This window comes from Protomyctophum parallelum (genome assembly GCF_964188405.1).
Source record: "Protomyctophum parallelum genome assembly, chromosome: 14".
Lineage (NCBI taxonomy): Eukaryota > Metazoa > Chordata > Actinopteri > Myctophiformes > Myctophidae > Protomyctophum > Protomyctophum parallelum.
In genome coordinates this window covers 13,254,548-13,280,826 of record NC_139709.1, presented here as the reverse complement: position 1 = coordinate 13,280,826, position 26,279 = coordinate 13,254,548, and the positions used below count along the sequence as shown (strand labels likewise).

General features: G+C 44.9%; 1 protein-coding gene across 1 annotated transcript in view; it reads left to right on the top strand.

Moving 5' to 3' along the window:
* Positions 1-305: 305 nt before the first annotated feature.
* Positions 306-26,279, top strand: part of LOC310871124 (uncharacterized protein) — a gene marked incomplete at both ends in the record, with an annotated part of 92,283 nt that continues 66,309 nt past the window's right edge. The window contains one exon of the mRNA XM_083782613.1: positions 306-1,952. Coding sequence (XP_083638739.1) covers positions 306-1,952 — 1,647 coding nt within the window. The remainder of the gene's footprint in view (positions 1,953-26,279) is intronic.

The window sequence follows — 26,279 nt, the reverse complement described above, 5'->3', positions numbered from 1 at the left end:
TGTGTGATGCGCACATTATAAAGCCATGCAGAGCAGAGAGGGGCTTGAATGATGAATGATGGACCGATATTCTATCGAAGGCGGGCGTTTACTTGGCCGTTCGCCGGTGACGTTTTAAAAGGCAGGTCCCTTTTTCCCTGGCTTGGACCGCACAAACCTAAACCAATGGTATAACAACAAGTCGGCTTGCGGCGGCTCGTCTTCTTCTCAGCTGGGACCTGGCGGAGCGCAATGAGCGGGCGGCGTCGAAGCGCTGCACGGCACGGAGGGAGCGAGAACAAGAAGACGCGCCTATTATTAAGGGGATGCGGCATCGATGCGCCGGAGCTGTCCATCAGCACCACCACCAGATCCCCCTCGTCGGAGGAGGAGGAAAGCAGCCAGCAGCAGCGGCAGAGACAACCGGCGACAGCCGAGACCAACAACAACCCGACGTCCTCCTCCCCGGCAACGGCGCCCCCGTTTTCAGTCTACCGCCTCCGCCCTCTTCTTCTTCTAACCACCACCACAGAGGAGGAGACCGCTCTTCTTTGAGCACCACCACCAGCACCGCCACCGCCGCTTGTTACCGCCAGAGCCTGCAGGAGCTGCCGTGTCTGAGCCAGCCCTCTCGGAGAGGAGCCGCGGATCGCAGCGGCGGCGACACTATTACTACTACTGCGCTACCTCTGGTGAACTACAGCGACATCGCCCCGCCGCCACAGCGACCTTCACACCGGGGTGGCGAACCCGCCGCCGGGCAGCCACATCAGACACAGGTGTGTCCGCAGAATCCCTGGGCCGCCGCCGCGGCGAGCAGCGCCGGCTCCTCGCAGCAGAAGAAGAACAAGGAGCCTGTCTTTCCGAGCTGCCACTGCAGTTTTCCGGAGCAGGATCAGGCGAGCCTCTCTCAACACCACCATCGCCAGCCCCTCGATCCTTCTCTCCCACCACCGCAGCCTCCCTCCTCCTCCCCTTCTTTTCCGCCACTTTTGCCGCCGCCGCCGCCGTCCTCCTCCTCCTCCCGTCGGACGCTTCCCAGGGAATCCAAACGGGAAGACCGTTTCCAAAGGAGTGCCAATAATCATCATCAACAGGCGAGCATCGTGGAACGTTGCAGGGGAGGAGGGGGAGGAGGAGGAGGGGGAGGAGGAGGAGGAGCGGGAGGGCAACACCGAGACCAGTTGTTGCAGCAGCAACAGCAGCAACAGACTCATTTGAGACCCCAACAACACAACAGGGACCCCTCCCCTGGAGAAGGAACCCGAGCGGCACTAAACTCGCAGAAAGGGGGGCGCCCTCATGCTATAAATGCATGCGAGTCAACCGAGGCGAACACCAGGAGAGCGTTCGAGTCTCAGACGACTCAGGAGCCGCCTCAGCAGCAGCAGCAACAGATCATCCCGCAATTACGAGCGCAGCAGCAGCTACTGGTGGGGAGCAGCTTGCCTATCAACTACTGCGCCAGCAGCGGCTCAGCAGGAGAGCTATGTAGGACTAACAACCACCACCACCAACAACACCAACAGCAGCAGCAGCAGCTGCAGCAGCAGCAACAACAAGGCGCACCACCGCCGGGGCCATGTCCCCTGCAGCGCCCTGTGCAGCACAGTGAACAACAAGACCGCAATAAGTCTGGGGGGGCGAGGAGGATCACCACCACCACCAGCACCAGCACCACCACGGCCGGACAAAGCGACCACTACTACCAGCAACACAACAACAACAACCGAGACTACTCCTCCTCCTCCCGTGCAGACCGCCCGGTAACGCAGCAGCCCGCCGCTGCATGTGATAACGCCGGGAACAACTCGTCTGTGACTGCCGGCAGCGGCAGCGGCAGCGGCAGCGGCAGCGGCAGCGGCAGCGGCAGCGGCAGCAGCGGAAACAGCCCAAACTACGGCTCGAGCTATCACCTGTGGCCGGAGAGCCCTCATAAAGGAGAGGAGAGGATACGCATTGATTACCATAAGGTATATAGAGCATGTCTTTATATTTCAATTGCTTATAGGCATTAGTATATATATGTATATATATATATATACATATAGGAACATCAAAGCTATATGCTATAGTTGGCCTCGGATTATATATAAGAAAAGACAACAAATTGTCCTTTAGCATTTCCATCCAATGACTGACCACGCCTGTCATATGATTTTTTTTTGTTGATAGAACACAGAGTGCAGGCGCGTGCGGGTTTGTTATATGCTTTGCGTGCATGTGCGAGTTGGGGATTCAATCGATATATATTCTAGAATGGACAGACGTGCCTTTCACGCACGTTGATTCACAGGTGTGTGTGTGTGTGTGTGTGTGTGTGTGTGTGTGTGTGTGTGTGTGTGTGTGTGTGTGTAGGATAGGCTACCGTCGTACATTCACATCAGGTTCTATAATAACCACTGGCTAGCAGCTATGTGTGACACGCACCTAGCTCCTCCGTGCACGCGCGAATGATGTGCGTCTTTCTTTCTTTCTGTCTCTCTTTCTTTCTCTCTTTCGTTCTCTCTTTCTTTCTTTCTCATATAGCTATATTCTAATCTATAGTATATTATAGCTTTTATCTCCACATCTTTTGCCAAAACATACGCATGCATGTGCGAAACACATAACACGCACGCACGCACCCACGCACGCACGCACGCACACACACACGCACACACACACACACACACACACACACACACACACACACACACACACACACACACACACACCTGTTCCTGTTGTTGCAATGCTGCCAGGCCTATCTTGTTATTATGACATTATTCAAACGCTGTTCCCTGTATAGAAGAACACAGAATAAGTCGTTGTTGTTGCCATTGTTCTTCTTCTTGCTAGGTAGCGTCTCTCTCTCTCTCTCTCTCTCTCTCTCTCTCTCTCTCTCTCTCTCTCTCCGCCAAACAATCTGCGTGTTTTGGCACCGAGCCAGAGTTATGACAAAACGCTTCTGTGTATCATCATTATCTCTCGGTATCTCGCGCCAGGTCCCCTTTTGGGTGCTTTGTAATGAGTATAAATACACGGACTATATGGGCTGTCAATGTAATGAGTATAAATACACGGACTATATGGGCTGTCAATGTGATGAGTATAAATACACGGACTATATGGGCTGTCAATGTAATGAGTATAAATACACGGACTATATGGGCTGTCAATGTGATGAGTATAAATACACGGACTATATGGGCTGCATAATATTCGGTCAGTATAGCTGTGGCTGTCATGATAAGGTTCTGTTTGGCATTGTGCTGTAAGTTGTCTCTATACAACAATGCATGGTTTTCAAACTTTTTCACGTCAAGGCCCATTATTGTTTGTTTGGGCATTTGAGCCACGCGGACCACCATTTGATGACATTTTAGCCCCTCAGACCTATACATTAAAGAATGTTTTGTTATTTTGTCCACAATTCCATGCTGTATATTGATATGATATAGAGAACAGGCAAACGTATCATCACAATAACAATTATTTTACATTCTCTAATTGTGTAGACTTATTGTAAATTAAGTAACGCAGATGCTTAACAATAATTTAACTCTTCTTTTGAGAGCGTAAGATGAAACCCCGGCCCGGAAGGGTCCATTTGGTTTCATCTTACGCTCTCAAGAGTTAAAGATCTTCGAAGGGTCCATTTGTTTACCAACTTTTCATCATTTAGCTGCATGGGGACCGTACCAGGAATCCCCTTCAAGGGGATACCAGTGGTTGAAACCACTGGTATATACAATATACAGAGTAGATTTAAAACAGCCTCGCCATGGTCAAGATCTGTACACTGCATGCTTTCTGTTCAGAATCACTTTAATGGCCATGTAGCCTAGGCTGTACTGTACAGTATACAGTACTGTACAGTACTATACTGTATATAGTTACAGTCAATTTGACTTGATGCATTTCTCTTATTAGAACAAGACAAGGAGACAGCTAATGAGAGAGCTTAAATTATAATAGTTATAATAAAGGCAAGGCATAAAATGAATTAAAATAATAACTAGATAAAGTGTCCCCTCTGGGCACAGGTCTCCACCAGGCCAGGTCAGGTTGTGGCCTCCTGGTGGCGCTATAATAGGCCAATGTGAAAAGGGTGCCATTTCTTCTCACGCCTTGGATGGCAATTGGATGATTTGAGGCATTTTGTTCCAAAAAAATGTGTTTTGCAAAAAATCCACCTGTTGGTGGCATGCAGCACTATAACAGGCCAATGTGAAAAGGGTGGGATATACTCCTCAGCCTAGTAGGAAAGTCTGTGAAAGACGCTGCGTTCTTGATTTGAGGCTTTTTGTTCAAATCGGGCCAACCCTGCAAACTTTGAAAGCCAATGTTAGCCAAATAGGATGGAATATGTTATATTGGACAGATCTGCCTTGAACACATGTCGCAATAATAATAATAATAATAATCTAAGTCTCTGTCTGTGTGTGTGTGTGTGTGTACTGTTGTAATCCACATAACTCGATGCCCCACCCCACCCCACCACAGGGAGTGCAGTGCCCGGTGTCGAGTCGGTCGGACCCTCGGTTGTCCGGAACCGCCCCAAAAAGGCCTCTGCCCGGGCTCTGGACAGGGCCCCCTGCCCAGGGTCCAAATATGGAGCTGGCCTGTTCTGACATCATTCTGACCGTGTGCATAGACTCCATATTTGGGCATGCCTGACAAAGAACTCCATATATGGGCATAGAAGGGACACCGACGCAATATCTGGGTGGGCCACGCATTTCCAACTTGTATCGTTCCAAATAGGCCATAGAGGCTCGAACGGGCACCGCTCTAGTCTGTAATAATAATAATAATAAGTGTTGTGAATTATCTGCATGCTGTCCGACTGGCAGCCCATGGTGGACACTGCCCATTCCCTGCATCCACAATCACACATGTGTTTGCCATCACACCACTCAACTCATTAGCCAATCACAGTCTAGGTGTGCCACATATAACCAGCAACTCACCCCACACTCCTCACTCAGTCTCCAGCCTTCACACAGGCAACATGCAGCACCTACAGACCTCACTGAGTCTACCCACTACTCCAGCCATGCGTACTTGACCAAAGTAAGCCTTTGTTCCCATGTACTGTATTGACCTTAATATATTATTTGTACAACATGTTGATCGGTTATTGCTCACTTTGCCATAATGTTGAGATAATTGATCACACCAGTGGTGAGCAGTTGTGACATGAACCCATGCAGGCGATCACTATGCAACTGAACCCAACTCGCTGTACGGCCACTGGCTCTGATTGGATTGTCCCATTTGGGTGTTGAGACGTTGCATTCCAGACATGAACTAACTGCATTACATAAATAAACTATATACACATTATTCTACATTTCCAGGTTGGTGATGAAAAACCAAATCAGTACAAATCAGAAACCTTAGACCGGCACAGAGTCTTAAGTAGCAAAACCTTTTTTATAGTGCCATGCATGTATTCTGATACTGCCGGGGACATGCTTATCTATTCATGGTTATGGGTTGGATCCCGGGTTACATCGTATGACTATGAGCTCAAACCAATCCGCCCAGCCACCAGCCCCACCCGCCGCCACCTGCTGCCTCAATCCGGCCATTTGAAATCCCTTAAACAAAAACACTCTTATCAGTGTGAGCCTGATAGAGTGTATACAATTACAGGATCCCACACAACACACACACCCGAAACCCAATAGCATAGGGCCCTGCCGAATCGACAGCAGGGTAGTGCGATATTGTTGTCCTATAGCCTCAATAACACTGCTGTGCTTTGAAAGGTGGCTTGTTGCTTCCTCTGTGATACCCATGTTGTTAAAGTGCTCTAAGTCCTCTCATTTGCAGGCAGGGGACAGATAACCCTTATAACCAAAATAAAAAAACAGTGAAGGATTTCTTTTCTTTTTGGGTCACCTTTAAATGAAAAGAATGTTAAAGGGATAGTTCAGATTTTATTAACTTAAGCTGTATGAAAGGTAAGGTAAGGTAAATTAATCCACAAAACTAACGTAATTTGTATTGTTGACCTATTTCTAAAATATTAGTGCAACTTCCGTTCGTTTTTTATCCCTCTATCACACGGAACTATGTTTTTTGTGTCCATATCACTACGCCCAAAAAATAGTTCCATGTGATAGGGTTCAAAGTTTTGTTCAAAGTTGAACGAAAGTTGCGCTAATATTTTAGAAATAGGTCAACAATACAAATGACGTTCGTTTTGTGGATTAATTAACTTTTACTGCGTGGCCCCATTGCCCCCCACAAAATGACCGGAACTACTTAATAGTGACCAAAACCAGAGCAGAACTCTCACCACGGGACAAGGGCAATCAATTAATATAGTTGCAACCACTATATTAATGACAAGTAGGCCTATTTCATACAGCTTAAGTTAACAAAATCTGAACTATCCCTTTAAAGGTCTTTATTGGCATGAGAAGACAATGAGTTTACATTGCCAACGCCAAAAAATAACGTGGAACAATACAATCAATACAAAATGTATGTTATAATTGAAAGTCAGGATCTCCGATAAATCAATGTCTATGTACCAAGATCGCTCGAGTGCAGGAATACGAGTATAGTCTTTAGGGTGGTTGTGTTCCATTTGATATCCTTCTCCTGAGTCCTGTCATGACAGCAGCTCACGAATCTTGGCTGCAGTGTTTGCACCATTGTCGTACTTTCGCCCAGCAGATATGTCAGTTTTTTTGTCATTAGTCATGTTTTCAAAATCTCTGTGGGTGATTGTAATCTGTGGGAAGTATGCGCATGCATGCACCATGCCCCCACCGTGTCCCCCAATGTCCCTCAATTCTGTGAAGTGAAGGAATTGTATCATTTGGAATCGATGATGCCAATCCACTCGTCTGGCCTGGGTATAATTATTCAAATGAAGAGTGTGTGTCCTCCACTTCCACTCCACACAGATGTGTGATATCTTACATCGCCTCTGGTGTAGTCTGTGAGATGCACGTTTTTTAATTGCTTTTCATTTGTATTATTCCATCACAATGTTTCAAATTGGTATTTGGTATCTCTTAGATTTGGTTCGGCCAGCTTCCACAAGGAAGACAGCGATCTTTAATCTAGCCCAGTCCCTTTCACGTGGAGCGCTTTATTGACTTGCATTGTGGACATATGGCTCAGGGAGATAGAGAGTCCTCCTTTGGAATTGGACGGTTCCCACTTCAATCCCTGGCTCTTCCTCGTGGCTGCGTGTCGAAAGTGTCCTTGAGAAAAATACTGAAACCCCTAAAAAAGCTCCCAATGAGCAAGTTGGTGCCTTTGCATGCGTGGTATCGTCTGGGTGAATGTGATGCACGGTGTAAATCACTTTGGAGAAAGGTACTATTTAATGTAACCCGTCAAATATCTAGGATGCACTGTGTTGTCTGACATTATACTATTGACCCTCACTCCCTGCCGACGCTCTAGATAAGGCTTAACTTAACTTAACTATACTTTGAACCTGTTGGGCATGTCGTCATAGGCCAAAATCTTTCAAAAGGTTCCAGTTTTCCGATGCTTGTTTTCAGTCTTTCAGTCTGTACATCCACACAGAACACGAATATAACAAGGCAATATAAATTGACATAATTAATTCTATTCACCACAAATAAAAGCATCATCCTGTACACTACAATGCAGTATGAATAATTCCTGCATCACCAAATTGTCCGATGTGTGAAATATTCGCATTGTTTATTCGTCACACTCCAGATGTTTAACTCATTTTGGTCAGGAACCCCTTTTGGTGTTTTAAGCATTATGTTATGCTTTAGCTATTGAAAAATAGCAGATCTACAAGCCCATACGAGCTTGTAGGTCTTTTATTTTTGAAAAATCGTGAAAACGTGGCCCAAATGTTTGAATATATTCTTTCAGAGCGTTCGTTTTTTAGCTCAAACATATTTCTAGATGGGGGTCGGCAACCAATTATTACATTATAATTCTGTATTCCGGGGGTCCTTGGACATGGAAAAAGGTTGAGCACCACTGACATAGAAACAGCTTTTATTTCCAGAAAACTGTCATGACTTTTTAGAATCCAGTGTCAGGTCTAAATGGGTTAAGGATGTGGTGGAGCGTCGTGATCTTTCATGTGAGCGACAGGTGATGGACCACCACCTTTTAGAGAAGATGAGGGCTGCAGCCTGTCATAGCAGAATGGATGGCTATACAAGGCGGTAGTAGAAGCTATTACGGTAAAGCCTTTTGTACGCCTCCTGCCAAAGCATGCTCCAACACACTCATAATCACCCTATATGGCGCGGAGGAAAGGTCAACACGCGATATATCACTACAGCGCGACTGCTTGAGTCACCACCAACTTTCTGTCTCATCATCAGCATTGTGGAGATTTAGTGCTAGACGAGATTTGCGGTCTTGTGTGCAAGACATGCTACTGTAATTGGAAATGTTATGAATGAGTGAACTGCCCACTCTCATTAAAATAAAAATAAAAAAGAAGACCTTGAACTTTCAATCGGGTATTTGTGTTGGCTCTGAAATGACTCTGAGGTAATTGTAGCTTTGCAAGAGCTCAGAACTATTGACGTCCGCGGTGGAACGGCACTGGCAGTGTTACGATTAGCAAAGCGCGCACCGCACCGCCAGCAGGAACATTACGTTGATTTAAACCTTTCTCTATCGGTCATCTCCACACGGTTTGCTACCGGCCGGGGCTCCCCCCTTTGTTTTGTTCTCTCTCTCTCATTAGACAGACGACCATGTTTCCACTGCCTTCGCTTTCCGTTCCGTCCACAAGGTCAGCCAACACCTTAATGTAAACACAGTGCGCTGAACAAACAACGGACATATCCACCTAATGGGGCAGAACCCGACCCTGCATCCTGTGTGCGTGTGTATAGTAGAGGGAAGGTGTGGTGGCAGATCTCTCATGATAAGGTTGCTAATTGTAGCGAGATACACACATCATGTATAGTACAGTAGTAACCACTGTACATAAGCAGCAGTTAATTTTCTGCCGTGACCAAGGAGAAGAAGAAGAAGAAGAGAGCATGAACGGGAAGGTCTTTTAATTATTTATCGCTGTTTAGCCTTTTTTTTTTTTTTTTTTTTTGTCCAGTGAATGCGTTTAAAGTGCTACGCTCTACTCCTGCACTGAAATAGATTTGAGTTACCATGTTTGTTGCTATGGAGAGCAAAAGCTCTGTGTTGTATGGCAGCGGCGCACAAGGCCTTTTCTCTATCCCTATTTCTCTGGGTCTCTCTCTCTCCTCTCTCTCTCTCTCTCTCTCGTTCCGTCTCTCTCCTCTCCCACAGTTGCACTGACCTCGCTCTGAGAATGTGGCGTGAAAGACATTCACTTAGTGTTCACTGTGCCTTCCTCATAGTCACACTCACGCACGCACACGGACGGACGCACGCACGTGCACACACACACACACACACACACACACACACCAGACACTTACACGTGCACGGAACATGCTTGTTGCATCGACGCATACAGTACACAACAACAAACACACGACTGGCCACGGATTATATTAATGCAATTGCAATTGTTTACATACAGTACTACCTCACTTGATAGAGCTCACGTCTCTCTTTCTCTCTTTACCCCCAACACCCCGCAACCCCGCCCGCCCGCCCGCCCTAGCTGCGTTTCGTCTGAGTGAGTCCTTACAAGGCGAGATGTATTGAGTTACTTGCAGTCCAGTTAAATACAAAGAGTGCTGCATGGGGGTTTCCTCGACCTGCCTCTGACTGCGCAGAGTCCCGCCGCCTGTTCCACGGGCGAGAGACGTGTCACAGCAGATGTTTTTTGCTCTGGCAGCGGCCAAAAGTAATTTGTACAGCTTGAATGTTCGACCCCTGATGACGATTCCCTTATTTTTTAATGTGTGTTGATGTTGTTTCCCCCCCGCCATGGCACGCCAAGTTCCCACCATGACTCTTTGCTTAATAAATGACCGAGGCTCATTTATATGGTAATTCCTTGTACGATGCCGGCCAAGTGATGTCAGGCATATAATGTATCGCCGCGATACATAATGCTTTATGGCTAATCACGTTATTGATTCTGAGGCTGTTTCCGCGTTACAGGGGCTTATATATTGCGAGACAAAAGATTATGGGAGAACAAGTATGATGCCCGTAAGCCCGAAATTGGTCATTCATTACATTGTCGGAGTTTAGACGACGAGAATGAGTTTGTGATATTCTTGACACTTCGTGACACAAGAGCTCGTTATGACATTTCTACAGGCCTGTTTCATCTGTTGTGTTGTGGGCAGGGCGCGTATAGCGTGGATCAAAAACGTGCAAACTTCCGGGCCGGTAGGTGAGACCGGTTTTGCCGATTTGCTAACGGGGGAACCATTTAAAGCAAAGGCGGCTTTACATGTGGTTTAGGCCGTGCTGGGACCCATGAAAAAGTGCTTAGAAAATGAGTTTCGTTCCCATGTCATGCGAACTACTCATTCAATGCATTCTTTCATAGATAATACCCTTTTAGACTTTGGGTTAAAAGTTCTACTCATAATATTCTGCAGTATTTTGTCACAAGCCATAAATGTATAAACTGTGTATAACCAAAAAACGAAAATCTTGTGCTGCTGTTTTTGCTTGTAAAATGTGTTTTTGGCAACACAAAATCTTTCTCAAATGCATATACTTAACATCTGAAACAAGTATTGGTGCCTTTAGTTTACTCATATGTGAATTTAGATCATGTAATGTAGCATATTTCTTAAAGAATATGCTTCAACTTACTTTGCCACACAGTACAATGACACCTACACAGTAAATTGTGCCAAGAGCTTATGTTTCATACCTGTTTCAACCTACTGTGTAATGAAAGGTAGAAAAGAAAATCAGGGCACCTTGGACCAAAATGGCAGAAAATCTATCCAAATGTTACCACGCCCCCTAAATTGCAATAATGCAAAAAATGCACAAGACTAAAAATTTAAGTACTAGAGGTCAGAATGATTACAACATAATTGTATGAAACATTTATTTATTTACAAGTACCGCAAAGTGTCACAGCATCTGTCATTTGTACATCCACCCCCCCCCCCCCCCCTGCCAAGGAAATATATGAAAATACAAAATAGCATACAAATGCATCACAATAAAACCTTCTGTTGGCTGTGTAAGTAGTCTGTGCTGTTTGCATTTATGCATTGCATTTAAATGGATGTAGGTAGTGTGGCAATTCTTTAACATCTTAATAATTCTTGAACAAAACAAGTAGTAGGCCTACATGGTAACATGTTGGGTTACTCATCCCTATCACTTTCATCAGAGTCATCATCCCATGTACCTCTTTCTTCTGTTTCTTTTGACACATTTTCACAGTCCTGGCAGTGACATAAATCAGTGGAAGAATCTTTTGCAGACATACATGAACATCTTTCAGTCTCACATTTGCTTTTCTTTTTTACAATTACAGTGGACTACCTGCATCACACTATCAGGGGCAGGATTTCTAGTCATCCATGTTACTGTTAACTCCCCATCCTCCATGCCCCATCCACTGCCAATGGGTGAAGGAGCACACATCCTACTAGTCAGAGAACGTCTCATCACTGCTGCTTGGTAGTTTGCCCTTTTGCAATGTTGGTGGAGAGCATCACTTGTTGGAGGAATGGACAGTTCTGGCAAAGCTGATGATGCCGTACAGAATGATTTGTACCTTGCATCATTCAGTTTTTGGCAGATGATTGGCCATACAGGTGGCACACATATTTGCTCAGTGTGTTGAAAGTTGACTGGTCAAGGTTAAAACTGCTGCCAAGATGAACCTGCTTGGCTTACCTCAGTTGACTCAATGAATGCCAAAGAGGTCAGGTAACCTAAAAGTTCCTCAGACAGATTGAGGCGCAACTTCCTCAGTGTAAGCAGAAGTCTCTGAGTATCACTAAGTGACTGTTTTGCAGGAGGTGGTAAACTTGGTGACACAAAATTGAACAACAACATGAAAGTCCTGTGAAGAATTTCATTTTGCTGTCATCAAATTCTGAAGGATCAAGAGTACGATGTTTCAACTCACTTTCTAATTTGTTGACTTTATCCCTAAGTGATTGACATTCAGCATTTAAAGATTTAATCTGTTCATGTAATGAGGCAATGTCATTTTGTGTTTCCTCTGTCTGGACCCCAATGCCTGGGACTTCAACAACAGTCTGTACCTCTGCTGTACTTCGATCAGTGATGGAGGTGAAACCAAATAACCTTGGCACGTAGTCAGGATGTAGAGGATCATCACTCTTTTCCCCTTAAATAACAAAAACAACAAAAACATTTACTAGAAATATGATATTAATTTGTTTACATATATGGGGTGTTTTCACATATGTCCTGTTTCAGACATCAGCCTCAAAACAAACTCATCCGGGACGGGGCTGCCAAATCATTGTGAGATTATGTTTTTACATTAACCACTGGAACAATAGCATCCCTATTCTGGAGGGAACATTTGCAGAAAATAGCAGATCTACAAGCTCACAACATTGTTGGTGTAGAGCAGGGGTAGGCAGCTTTAACCACGGGTGCCAAGCTGACCACTGGCACACACTGGCAATGCCAGTGTCTCACTCTAATGCCAGTCTGGCATTAGAGTGAGAGAGGATTAGCCTGCATGTCTGTAACTGAGTGTACAAATGGAACCAATGGACCCCATTGGACCCCAAATGGACCCTTCTTAGGCCTTAAGCCTACAGGTCTGTGAGAGTGGAACCAAATGGACCTTACAGGTCTGTAACTCTGAGAGATGGAACCAAATGGACCCTTACAGCCTGAGTGTACAAATGGACACATGCAGGTCTGTAACTCTGACACTATGGGTCCATTTGGTTCCATTCGTACACTCTCAGAGTAAGTCCATTTGTGCAATAACAATCAAAAGTTATGTGGGTCCTTGAAAAAAAAAAAAAAAAAAAAAAGTTTGATATTAAACCACTGTAGTGGTTATCAGTGGACTCTTAATGTGTCATATAAATCAGTGTCATACGATATTCTGAGGAAAACCATGGAGACTTAACATTCAGTAACTGCAGGGTGTGTTGATCAATAAGAACATTAACATCAAGTCTTTCCACGGACTCACGTAACATGTTGATGAGTAATTACTCCTGACCAGATCTCTTTCAGGGGAACGGACTATGTTAATCCACTTTTTGATCCACAAGAAGAGAACTCTGTTAGGTTCGTTTAAAACGGGACATTGTGTGAAAAGGCCCTTTTACATTGAACGTATGGTTTTACAAAAAAAGCAACATACCTGACACAAAGTGAAAGTGGCACCCGCAAATCCAGTAGCCCTGAAACATGACTACATCGGCGAAGTGCAGCGATCCATTTACTTCTTTTTTCTTTACATTTCGGCAGTCTGTAAAAGGATAGCTCAGAGTTCTTTTTTAATCTGTTTGTACAGTCAATCGCACAACGGCTCTTTCCCATCTTCCCAGTTTAGAGTGAATGAAAACAGCGTTGCAACAGTGAGTTGCTAGGTTGCTATGGACAACAAAAAGTTATTCCGCATACGATGACGTCACGCGCATACTCAAGGAAATAAAGCGGCTACGCGATTGGTCCACGTGACCAAAACCACACCACTCCCCTTGCACATATTATTACGCCTTGTAAGAAATAGTCCCGTCTTCGATCACGGATTATAAAAAAACTGCAGGAGGGCACGAGTAGAACTTTTTTATTTGGACTTTCTACCTATAAATCTCTTTTATGGAGAAAGAATTGTGTAGTCCCCCTTCCGTGGGAACGGAACTGAACGAAAAGGGACCTCACAATACGGCCTAGTTGTTGTGATTTTGGACACGTTGGCTATACAACAGAAATTTGCATGCATATAGGGCCCAATGTGTGAGGTGGAAACTCATGGTGACGCGAGGTTACTGCCAATGTAGGCTATCTTTGGTTGTTTTTCCTGGTTTTTTGCCCCCACCCCGTCTTTCAGTAACTAGACTGGGCAAGACTAGGCCTGAGTGGCCCAATGGACGCTATACATTTCTGGTTGTGGGAACTGTGGCCAATAGCCGTGGAGGAAAAATTTGTTTCTTAACACAATAAAGTGATGCATTGCTCACGGCAAATGCTTGTAAGAACACTTCCGTTGCCAAGGTTGTGTGTGTGTGTGTGTGTGTGTGTGTGTGTGTGTGTGTGTGTGTGTGTGTGTGTGTGTGTGTGTGTGTGTGTGTGTGTGTGTGTGTGTGTGTGTGTGAGCGTGCGTGCGTGCGTGCGTGCGCTAGTGCGCTAGTGCGCGCGTGCGTGTATAAAAAAGGGGCTGTTACTGGAAAGTGTGCTCAACCTGTTTGACGCGACTTTCAGTGCACCGTTCTATTTTGGAGGGTTGACGCTTGGGACAGAGCGGAGAGAGAGAGAAAGAGGAGATGTGAATGGAACGACGGAGGACAGTGCAAGACTCCCAGCGTGAATACACATGCTTTCAGTGTGGCAGCAGGGCCTTAAAAAAGCTCCAGTTTTACAGCAAGGAAGCAAGCACGACTCAGTGTTGCCATGTCGGCTAGTTATAAGCGACTTGGGGTAAGATTGTTTTTCCTGTGAGGTTGCTTGTAAATATTGGTGGTTGCAGGTTGTGTTTTCTTTTTTTGGTGGGGGGCTTGTATCTAAAGTGTAGTCGCTTATTTGGGCTTGTTCCCTAATCTATGTTGTTTAATCGAGTGATTCACACATTTTCATGTCAAGGACCCCCAGAAAAAGGACCCTATACAACATCTAAAGTAACATATTTTGTGTGCCAGATTTCTGTTGTTAAAAAAGGTCAAAAATATTCCACATTTGTCACTCCACAAAACATTGTGAGTTTGATTGTGAGCTTATTTTCAAATAGCCCCTACTAGCCTAGTCGCTTCTTTTGGGCTTGTTTTCATATAGACCTGGCTGCTTGTTTCTCTCCCAGAACCTGGCAATACTGGCACAACTCCAACTGGTCTCGCTCGTTATAATAAGCACTCTTACCGGGTGCACGGTCGGGGAAGTAACTTTACAATAAACCTCTTAAAAGACAGAATACAGGCGCTCACGCACAGAACTCTTTAATTCTCTCTTTATTGTATCCTTAAAAGTTACAGCACAGGCATGGTCACGGAATAAACATGGCATGTATACACAACACAATGGTTCAGTCGAGCTGAAAGTGACACGGGTTGGGTTTTTGGTCTGACTTTGACACTGTATGAAGAATTCTGTGTCGAAGTGTCCCTGAGCAAGACACTCTTAACTGTTCCCAGCAGTGGTCAGTATTAATACTGACCACTGCTGCATGGGTAAGACAAATTCCACATGTAAATATACTAGAGCTGGGACTCGATTAAAAAAAATAATCTAATTAATCAGAGGCTTTGCAATTAATTAATCTAGATTAATCGCATTTTAATCGCATATCATTATTTGACCCGAGAACAGTGAGAAAGCAATTTTTTCAAATGGATTTTGGTATACTAGTGAATCAATGAATAGTGAATAAATAAGTTTAAGCAATAAAACATTGTTTTTGTAGTAATAGGGGTAATAATTCTTTATTGAATAATTGCACACAACTGTGCTGTAATCCACGCTACGTCGGATAGCCTTTTAAATCCTATTTCCAATCCACGGGGACAAGCAAAGTGATCTCAGCGGCTTCCCCCAGTCTGGTGAACTGTCTGCGGTTTCTGGTGGTGTTATTGTCTGAAGAGGACACGGACACTTGGTGCGCAGGTCCGTCTGAAAACTGTCCAGTGACAACGTTCCGCGGTGAAAAAAATAGTGCGATTAAAATGCGTTAATTTTTTTAATGCATACATTTTTCTGTAGTTAATTAATCGTAATTAATCGCAATTAGTCCCGGCCCTAAAATATACATAATATCCAAAAGATTGGGGAATATAAATATAAATATAAATATGAATGAAAATAAAAATAATTTATATGGAGTTTAGTTTTTTTAAACCTTTCACAGACTTTCTGCAATGGGGACATATGCCTTGCATGTCTGTGTGTATGGATACCGGTAACATATGTTTGTACAGGCGCACGTATACAGTACTTGATAATCTATGTGGTTGCATGTGTGTGTGTGTGTGTGTGTGTGTGTGTGTGTGTGTGTGTGTGTGTGTGTGTGTGTGTGTATGATGTGTATTTGCGTTTCACTCTCCCAAGCCATATAGCCTGATATACACTTTGTCATACAGTATGCGACGTATCGCTTGCTGAAATATTATGATATTCAAGAGAAAAACATAATGCATTTTTGAAAATCAATTTTCTATGTCGAGCGACAAGTATAAATGAGTCTTATAATGCTTGTTCCTCTACTTCTACACCAGTGTTGTTGTGAGTCCTGGGGGGGGAGGCTATATACAATTTGATACCAAACAGGTGTGTTCAACAAATTGATGTCGATCAAGCTGTTGGTCCCCCCCCCCCCCCCTTTTTTTTCTCCCTTACCTCATATCACCTTATTTTTATCGCATAACAATAAACTGTAAAAAAAAAAAAAACAACGAGAATGAGGCAATTTTCTAAATGGCTCATGAATGGTCACCCGACCCGAGTCAAGATTCCGGGTTGGACATCCACAAAATGTAAGATTGAATGTGGCTGAATATGACTGCAGGGGGCATTGTAACAAGCTGTCTGTGCTGGTGAAAACACAAATGTGCTTCATACAGCAACTGTCTCTCTCTCTCTCTCTGTGTGTGTGTGTGTGTGTGTGTGTGTGTGTGTGTGTGTGTGTGTGTGTGTGTGTGTGTGTGTGTGTGTGTGTGTGTGTGTGTGTGTGTGCACGTGTGCGAGTGCGTGAGCAAGCATGACGGGTGAGGCATTTAGGGGCAAGGACACTCCTGATTGGATTTAGCGACCCCCTGTCCGATATTAAAATAATAATACGATGTACGATTGTATGCCAGCAACATTGTTTTTTTCATTCATTTTCCTTTTTTTCATTATTATTATTATTATTATTATTTACTGGCAGACCTACAATTTCTGCAATGGTCAGCAAATAATGCTGCAGTTTACAGAAGGACTATTTTGTCACCAATTTACTCTGCTCTTAATCCAGAGCGATTTAAGCAAGAACGAAACATGGTAATACATCGCATACATAAAATATAGTCATCAAGAATCATACATAAGCTAAGAACCTAACAGTGGAATATACTGCATATTATGAAATTATGCGTATACACTATAGAGTGCTACAGTGTGTCTACATAAAATGCTATCTAAGTTACATATTAAGTTGAGCCTATATATGCATACGCCTGTAAGGTCGTCAGGCTATAGGGCAAGTGCTATACGGGCTAAGATGGAGTCTGAAGAGGTGGGTTTTCGGTCTACGGCGGAAGATTGAGGAGTGAGTCTTGCGGTTCTGATTGCAATGGAAAGTGCATTCCATTGGAGCCAGAAGGGAGAGGAGTTTGGGACGCGTGGAGCGTTGTCACAGCGTTTGAATGTAGCTACCCTGCGTTGGCTGATCCGAGCACGCGGGAGGCGCTTGGTTTGGAGAGAGACCAGGAGAGACCCTGACGGTGATGGTGGCGGTATAGAGTTTGGTTTGGAGAGAGACCAGGAGAGACCCTGACGGTGATGGTGGCGGTATAGAGTTTGGTTTGGAGAGAGACCAGGAGAGACCCTGACGGTGATGGTGGCGGTATAGAGTTTGGAGAGAGACCAGGAGAGACCCTGACGGTGATGGTGGCGGTATAGAGTTTGGAGAGAGACCAGGAGAGACCCTGACGGTGATGGTGGCGGTATAGAGTTTGGAGAGAGACCAGGAGAGACCCTGACGGTGATGGTGGCGGTATAGAGTTTGGAGAGAGACCAGGAGAGACCCTGACGGTGATGGTGGCGGTATAGAGTTTGGAGAGAGACCAGGAGAGACCCTGACGGTGATGGTGGCGGTATAGAGTTTGGAGAGAGACCAGGAGAGACCCTGACGGTGATGGTGGCGGTATAGAGTTTGGAGAGAGACCAGGAGAGACCCTGACGGTGATGGTGGCGGTATAGAGTTTGGTTTGGAGAGAGACCAGGAGAGACCCTGACGGTGATGGTGGCGGTATAGAGTTTGGTTTGGAGAGAGACCAGGAGAGACCCTGACGGTGATGGTGGCGGTATAGAGTTTGGAGAGAGACCAGGAGAGACCCTGACGGTGATGGTGGCGGTATAGTTTGGTTTGGAGAGAGACCAGGAGAGACCCTGACGGTGATGGTGGCGGTATAGAGAGACCAGGAGAGACCCTGACGGTGATGGTGGCGGTATAGAGTTTGGTTTGGAGAGAGACCAGGAGAGACCCTGACGGTGATGGTGGCGGTATAGAGAGACCAGGAGAGACCCTGACGGTGATGGTGGCGGTATAGAGAGACCAGGAGAGACCCTGACGGTGATGGTGGCGGTATAGAGTTTGTGAAGCACTTCAAAGGATTACTTGTGAAGTTATGTTTGTCCTGCAGAGTTACAGGGACTTGGATTGATTGTTCTGAGAGAGGACCCGGACCGGTGTGCGTCCATCTCTCAGTGTTCTGAGAGAGGACCCGGACCGGTGTGCGTCCATCTCTCAGGTGAGGGAGGACCCGGACCGGTGTGCGTCCATCTCTCAGTGTTCTGAGAGAGGACCCGGACCGGTGTGCGTCCATCTCTCAGGTGGACCTGGACCGGTGTGCGTCCATCTCTCAGGTGAGAGAGGACCCGGACCGGTGTGCGTCCATCTCTCAGGTGGTTGATCCACCAGTTCCAAGCAGTGTTGTTTTTGTCGACCAAAACTAAGACGAAAAATCTCCACTTCCGCGGACGACTTGTGCGACGGCCAGCTTCCCGGAAGCGCTCTCCTCCACGCAAGTCGTCCGCGGAAGTGGAGCTTTTTTTCCATCCACCAGCTGTCTAAAAACCCGGAAAAAGAAGCTGCGCACAGCTTCTTCTAGTCCAACCCCCAGATTCTTAGCCACACCCCTAGATTTATTTAATGTGCAGTGTGGCCATTGACAGTGTGAGCACTGATATTTCTTTGTGCTTGCTCATTTTCCCAGAAGTTAGTCTTATTCAAATTGATCCAATTTGATTTTATTTCAGAAGGTCCTGTTATTATTACAAGTTTAATCTACAAAGTAACTAGTACTATATACTATTTTGAAATAAATGTAGTGGAGTAAAAGTACAATATTTGCCTCTGAGATGTAGTGGAATAGCAGATCTACAAGCTTATACTGGCAGAACGGCTATACTTTCACTAGTTTGACTCCTGACTATTTTCTCTGTTGGGTCCCGAGCTAAAAAGGTTCGGGAACCACTGCCCTATAGTCTTTAGTTTAATCGCTGTGACAATGAAATCCTCCCACACACATTTCAGTGTTGTCTTTGCTGTTGTACGACAACTCTGTTCACTTCATGGGTGCCAGGCTCTTCTTCTACATAGACTTCTATTGAAAAGGGACAACCGGAATTAAGTTTACGGAATGCATTGGAGTCTATGGGGCTCGCGCGACTACATGAACCACGTGGCCAGGCTGTTTCACTGCCCCCCCCCCCCCCCTCAATGTCGTAACTCTGTCTTACTCTATGGGTGCGTTCGGAAATGCGCCCTGAACGCACTGGTGTGCTCTCTTGTCGTCTTATTCAGTGCACTCGGTGCGTTGTCGTTCGAAAATCCAGTGCTGCATTTGGGTCCTGCAAGCTCTCCTGACTTGAACCCTATACCCTAGATGAAGCTGGGGTTGTCCGGTGTGAATGCGTCACAGCTGTGGTCGTTCGTAAATAAGGCACACTGAACGCACTCTGTGATGTCACCACCCACCACACTCAACAAACTGACCACATTCCCGGTGTTCATTTCAGAACGCACCCTATATGGCTCTGGTTGTACACTACTGGCTCACCTGCCACTGAGGAGGCCATATAAGCTCCTCCCGCTCAAAATGCCCCATTGGCAGACAGACGCCGCTGCTATTGCTGTTGTTTCCTACATTTTAGTGCCCTATACTTCAGAGTGGGCAACTTCGATGAGGACCACTATATATTTCCACACTCACTCCAGACTATGAGGCCCACATTGCGTATTATGTCGTAGCAAAAATAGCTAATCTACAAGCTCTATGTATTGAAATCCTGAATTATAAAAGTCAAATGCATTTACTTATAGTTATATAGTTAACGGAGAAGAGACTGGAGCAGCACGGACATTTAGAGCCTTTTATTATAGGTGCTAAAGTATACAAGACTAACGTTTCGACCTTGCAGTCTTAATCAGAGTCAGTTATGACTCTGATGAAGACCGCAAGGTGAATGAATGAATTAATGAATGAATGAATGAATGAATGAATGAATGCCTTTATTGCAGACTCAAGTGTATCCACATGAGGTTGCATGCATGCATGCATGCATGCATGGACACTTTCCATTGCAAATTATATTGAGGAAGTCAATGGAACTGTCCACCACTCCCACACTGTCCACCAAACAAAATCCACAAGCTCACAACGTGCCGCAACACACTGTGAGCTTGTATAATATACTTCTGCTATTTTATTATATAAATACAGCTTGAGTGGTTAATACGCCAGTTTGTTTTAAGGTGCCAGCTAGCACCTCGAGTCTGCTTGTCTCTCTCTCTCTCTCTCTCTCTCTCTCTCTCTCTCTCTCTCTCTCTCTCTCTCTCTCTGTGTGTGTGTGTGTGTGTGTGTGTGTGTGTGTGTGTTATGGTCCCTGCACAGCTGCACCATAGCCTCCATTAGTGTCCTCCTCCCTCCAAATGTTAACCCTTAATGGAGCTGCGGTGGTCTATGTACGTGTAACGTGTAGCAACGCCCCCACCACCACCACCAGCACCACCAACACATCTTGCTTCTCTTTTGTCCGCAGCCGTGTTATTTTTTAACCCATTCACCAAACAAATCCCTCCTCCCTTTTTGCCTTTCCTTTGCGGGTCCATTTTCTATCACCGTCCTCGTCCTCTTCCTCTTCCTCTTCCTCTCCCCCCAGCCAATTCTTTTTCTCTGTCAGGCTTGGGGGGAAGGGGGGGGGGGGTGTAGGAGAAGAAGAAGAAAAGAAAAACCTTTTTAAATAGAATCAATTTACACTAAAGGGCCCTGGGGCCGTAAAAAAAAAAAAGAAAAAAAAGAAAAAAGGAAAGAAACTGCAGCACTTAATTTCATGACAGGGGGGGGGGGGGGGCACACATCACATCAAGCAAACTGTAGCTTGAGGCTGTTTGATGCACAATTCCCACAACTTTGTTTTTCATCATGAGAGAGAAATAATAGACTATATACTACAGCAACAAGATGACACGGCTATTCTATGGAAGACCCACTGCCATCATTATCACATCACTGTGGTGCACAACGTTTGTGTATATTGCTGCAGCTGATTGCGGTACAATGCCTAAATTTAGGCTCCGTCGTTCGAAGACACGCCAGAGACCTAAAAATAGACGGATCGATAAGGTCATCGTGACCTTCTTACAGATTGGCTATTTTTAGGTCTGCAACCTCATCGTACGACAAAGTGTAAGGCGTGTGTGTGTGTGATTGTGAGCGTGTGTTTGCGTGCGCGCGTGCGCGTGTGTGTGTGTGTGTGTGTGTGTGTGTGTGTGTGTGTGTGTGTGATTGTGAGCGTGTGTTTGCGTGCAGCAAAACAGCAAAACAGCAGTGCACCTGTGCGAGGTGTTACATCAGAAGTGTCGACGGGTATAAAGGGGCTCGCAGGTGAATACAAATGTGCTGCTTCTGATTCATTTAGAAAAGGGGGCTCGGGAGCCAGATAAGGTAAATTCAATTAGCTTGAGCCTGTGGAAGGCCAAGCCACACCGGTCGGAACATGCAAAGGACCTGGCTGACATACAGTATGGTATCATAAAGGCTTCGCCTTTTTAACCCATTCTGGGCGGGAACCCCCTTTCGGTGTTTTAAAAGCATTCTGTTATACTTTAGCTATTGAAAAATAGCAGATCTACAAGCTCATTGCGCGCCACCGAGTGGCGCCCTACGAGCCTATAGGTCTGCTATTTTTTTAAAGTCGTAACATAATATGTTACGACTTTTAAAAAGAACTACATATTTTCGTGGCCCAAATTTCATGTCCTTGACATGAAAAATGTTGAGCACCACTGACATAGAAAGTTAGAAACATGGGTTTTTCAGAAAAAATGTAGGATTTAGAAGCCCTTTTTTATCGACCTCAGTCCAAAATGGGATAAGCTGTGTATATATATATATAGGAGAGTAAGGAAACCTGATCTTCTCATTTCATCTCGTGTATAGGTTTCAGTACATTTTCCCATTAGACCGTCAGAAGGCATACTGTACTATCACGGCTCTGAGGAAATCTAGACTTTTCGTCCCCAGAGGAGAGGGTTCCCGCAGTGTCTCTAAAGTATAAAGACGGCACGCGCGCGCGTGTGGAATAACTTGAGACAGTTTGGATGCTGCAAAGTCATTTATTTTGCGTTTTCACCTTTTTCCACGGAAAAAGGTGCCAGGGTCAGGCAAGAGGGGTTTCACACATATCAGTATTTTTTATTACCGGTAAATAAAGCATCCTGTGACCTGACGCTGACATGCTACAAACAATGTGACAGGGGCTATATAACCAGACTCCGCCCGTCTATTTCTAGCCTTTTCTTTTCCGCTTTCTCCCTCCCCTGCTCTCTCTCTCTCTCTCTGTCTCTCTCTCCTCTCTCTCGGCGCCCTCCTGTTGCCTCGTGTCCTATACTATCATAAATCTGAAGTATAGGAACGTATCCGGGCAGCTCTCCAGTCAATCTTTACTGAGTTTGTTGTGCTATATCGATCCGTCCTATGGTTATATACGTTGTCCCGGTCGCTCTTTCTCAAAGCTATTGATGTTTCTGCCCCCGGGGGAGAAAAAAAGAAAAGGAACCGCCTTTGGAAGTGAATTTACGGGGGGCTCGTTTTCAAATGACTTATACAATCCGCTCGCCATGAAAATTGAAGTTGGCAGGCCGCCGAGCTTATATACATTGACGGCGTCGTTTGGAACTCAACAATGGGGAACATGGCACTATATATACGCGCGGTGATGTTTGTGAGATTTGCGGCATAGCTTAGTTTATGGGGCTCTTTAGAGTGATAATCTCAGAGGAGAATTTATAGGCCTAGTAGCCCTGTTGGGATGTCAAATGGCCGCCAAGGGAACAGTCACCTAATGAAGATGGTTTAGTCTTTAGGGTCTGGTAGAATTGGCTCAGGCTATATTTGAAAGCTGTTTGTGTGTCATGTGTGTGTGAGTGTGTGTGTGTGTGTGTGTGTGTGTGTGTGTGTGTGTGTGTGTATACACGCACACATGTGCGGCGTGTGTGTGGTGCGTGCGTGTGTGTGTGCGTGCGTGCGCGTGTATATGTGCCGCAGATGTGTATGGGCCTGTTTTCTCACTTCACACAGACGTTATTGGCATGCCAATGTCAATCAAGCAATCCGGATGTTGTGAGACTTTACGGGTGTGTGTTTGGGACTTGTGTTTCTGATGTGTTTCTCAAATCTGTCCGACTCCTCACTGATATTTGCAAGTGTTGAGATCCAATTTGTGTATTTCAGACGTGGTCAACCTGCCTTGTGGTAACAACGTAGCACATATAGGCTCCAGTTGTCAACATGGAATCGTTGACACGTTGTTGAGATTTTCGGCGAGCCACACCAACCTATAACGAAGTATAAATCATGTCTTCGGTGTCCGAGTGCCCAGACTGAGAACATCTTTAGAAATAGGATTTGAATCGCATTTCAATTCAGTATAGAACTGTTATGTGGCTTGAATCCGATTAGCAGGATTCTCTCTTCCATTTCTTTTTTTTCTTTTTTGCTGTTTGGAATTCATTAAACCAATTTGATTCCAATCTGGATATAGGCCATGAATCTGATTATGTGAATTTAGGGCTCTATTTTCGTCCATGCTAAACCCCCATGACAAAATGTTCAAAAACATTTTTGAATAGTTAAAATAGCCAACCTACAAGCTCACAACGTGTCGATGTAGATTGGCTAGTTCAAAATAGTAAAAAAAAGGCAAAGTAGTTTATAGGGATAAGGGGTTTAGAATGGACCACGGTAGGGCTCCATTTTCGTCGCCGCCGTTACCTGCGACGACCCCTGCTTCCATGTCTTTATGCTATATATTCCATTGCATATAAAGCCCACCACACACCGGCTGCGTCCCCCGCGCGTCGCCGCGCGGCGGACACGCCTCGCCTGCCGCGCCGATGCACCGCTGTTCTATTTTCCAGGCGTTGCCGTGCGCCCCCCACCCGGCTATCCGTGGGCGTGGCAATGGAATATAGTCAACAAAACTCCCCAGCCGCGTGGTAGTGCGCCGCGTCCTGTTGGTGTTGCCGTGCGGCTATGGCGCGCGGCAATACTGTGCCGCGGCGGTCGCAGACGGTGTGTGTCGGGCTTCAGTCATTTAGTGCACTGACCATTGTGCTCCTTGCGTGTCCAAATGGACCCATTAGGGTCCATTTGGTTCCATTTTGGCGTTGTGGCTTTGTGGCTCCAGCACCTCACTTAAGTTTTTTCAGCGGATGAGCGGTGGTTCTTTTTAAAAAAATTTAAGGATTACAATTGAAAAATAGCAAAACATTATTCAGGATTTCACTTAAAAATGCGTCGCACCGCGAGCGGCGATTTTTCCCACGACAGCAATGCAACGTGGCCCTGGAGTGTGTGTGGAAATATATAATAATATATATATTATATATATATTATATGCATTCATAATGTCCACCCCTGCTCCACATGTAGATTAAAATACGGTCAAAATGAACATAAGAGGACGTCGGCTGGTACTAGAATGCTTGAATTTTATATAGGCAAAATAAATGGTACAGAAAAATGCAATGAATTAGTTTGGTTGGTCAATGGCTAATACGGCAAAACTAGGCTGAGCCTTTCTTTCTCTCAATGTAAACAACAATAATAAAGCCCGCCTTGGTTCCCCGGATATCCTGTGCTGAACACAAATGCATCATGGGATATGCAGTTCAACTTATAATTCGTTTCTTAGTAAGCAATATCAATCAAATAAATCATACTGTGAATTAAATCGACTTCTTTTGTTTATAATCAATTATCTTTTTAACTGTAATAATAATAACAATATGCAATGAACACATTTTACTGTTATGCAATATAAATATTACACAAATGAACTGTAACCTAAATTAAGTTACAACACCACATGCATTATATACATTCATAATGTCCACCCCTGCTCCACATGCATTATATGCATTCATAATGTCCATAGTTGCCCACCCCTGCTCCATGCATTCATAATGTCCATAGTTGAAAATGATTTAAGCACTAATCCGTTTTGCAATTGAACAGGTGACAACAAACTAGTCTAATTTCTTCACAAAACAGTATTTCATATGTTAAGATTCTAAAGAATGAGACGGGCATGTGTCTATAGTTGATGACCTTTCCATTTGTTTCCTTTTTTAGCACTAAACATGAATGAATTCTTCTGATGCATTCTTAACCCATTCTGACCGGGCACCCATTTTGGTGTCAGCATCATGTTATGCTTTAGCTATTTAAAAATAGCAGATCTACAAGCTCATATCGCGCCACCGAGTGGCGCGATACGAGCTTGTAGGTCTGCTATTTTTTTTTTAATCGAAGAACGACTGACATTTTTAGAATCTGATCTCGGGTCAGAATGGGTTAATCAGACCAGTGTGTGTCCGCCGGAAACCTCGTATGAATCTGATCTCAGGTCAGAATGGGTTAATATAACTAAGGCTAAACCAACCGGACTCTCTTATGGGTTGATAGTTATTATTATGGTCTAGAGTACACAATTACTAAAACAAATAGAAAGTGCAGTATGGCCTACCAAAACAGGTCTGCTACTTCGGTCAATAGGCAACACCACTGAAAGCATTAAAGGGCAAAAAAAACATGTTAATTAGCATATTTAGAACACTTTCCTGGGGGTCTTTGTGTGTGTAATTTGTGGTTTTAAATATTTTAGATTTAGATAGCATGAGTTCAAGTCCGTTGCTCTCCCCTTGTCCCCCATATATGGGGACTACTGTAGGTTGGTGGAGGGTGTGTAGAGCCCAGGATCACATTAGATGATTGACACAGGGGTGAAAAATGGGTTACAAAATCGTGGGATAAAACATATATTTAAAAAAATATATATATATTTTAGATTTAAGCAGTGAGCCCAGTGGTCAATTCAGGTATGAAGCAGAGGGCCGTATAAAATCGGACGCACTTTGGACACGCCTTGGTTAAAAGCTATAAGGTGACACAGACGCGTTCCCGTCACGCTGAATGGGTTAAAGTACAGTACATGCTGTCTATTATTACCCA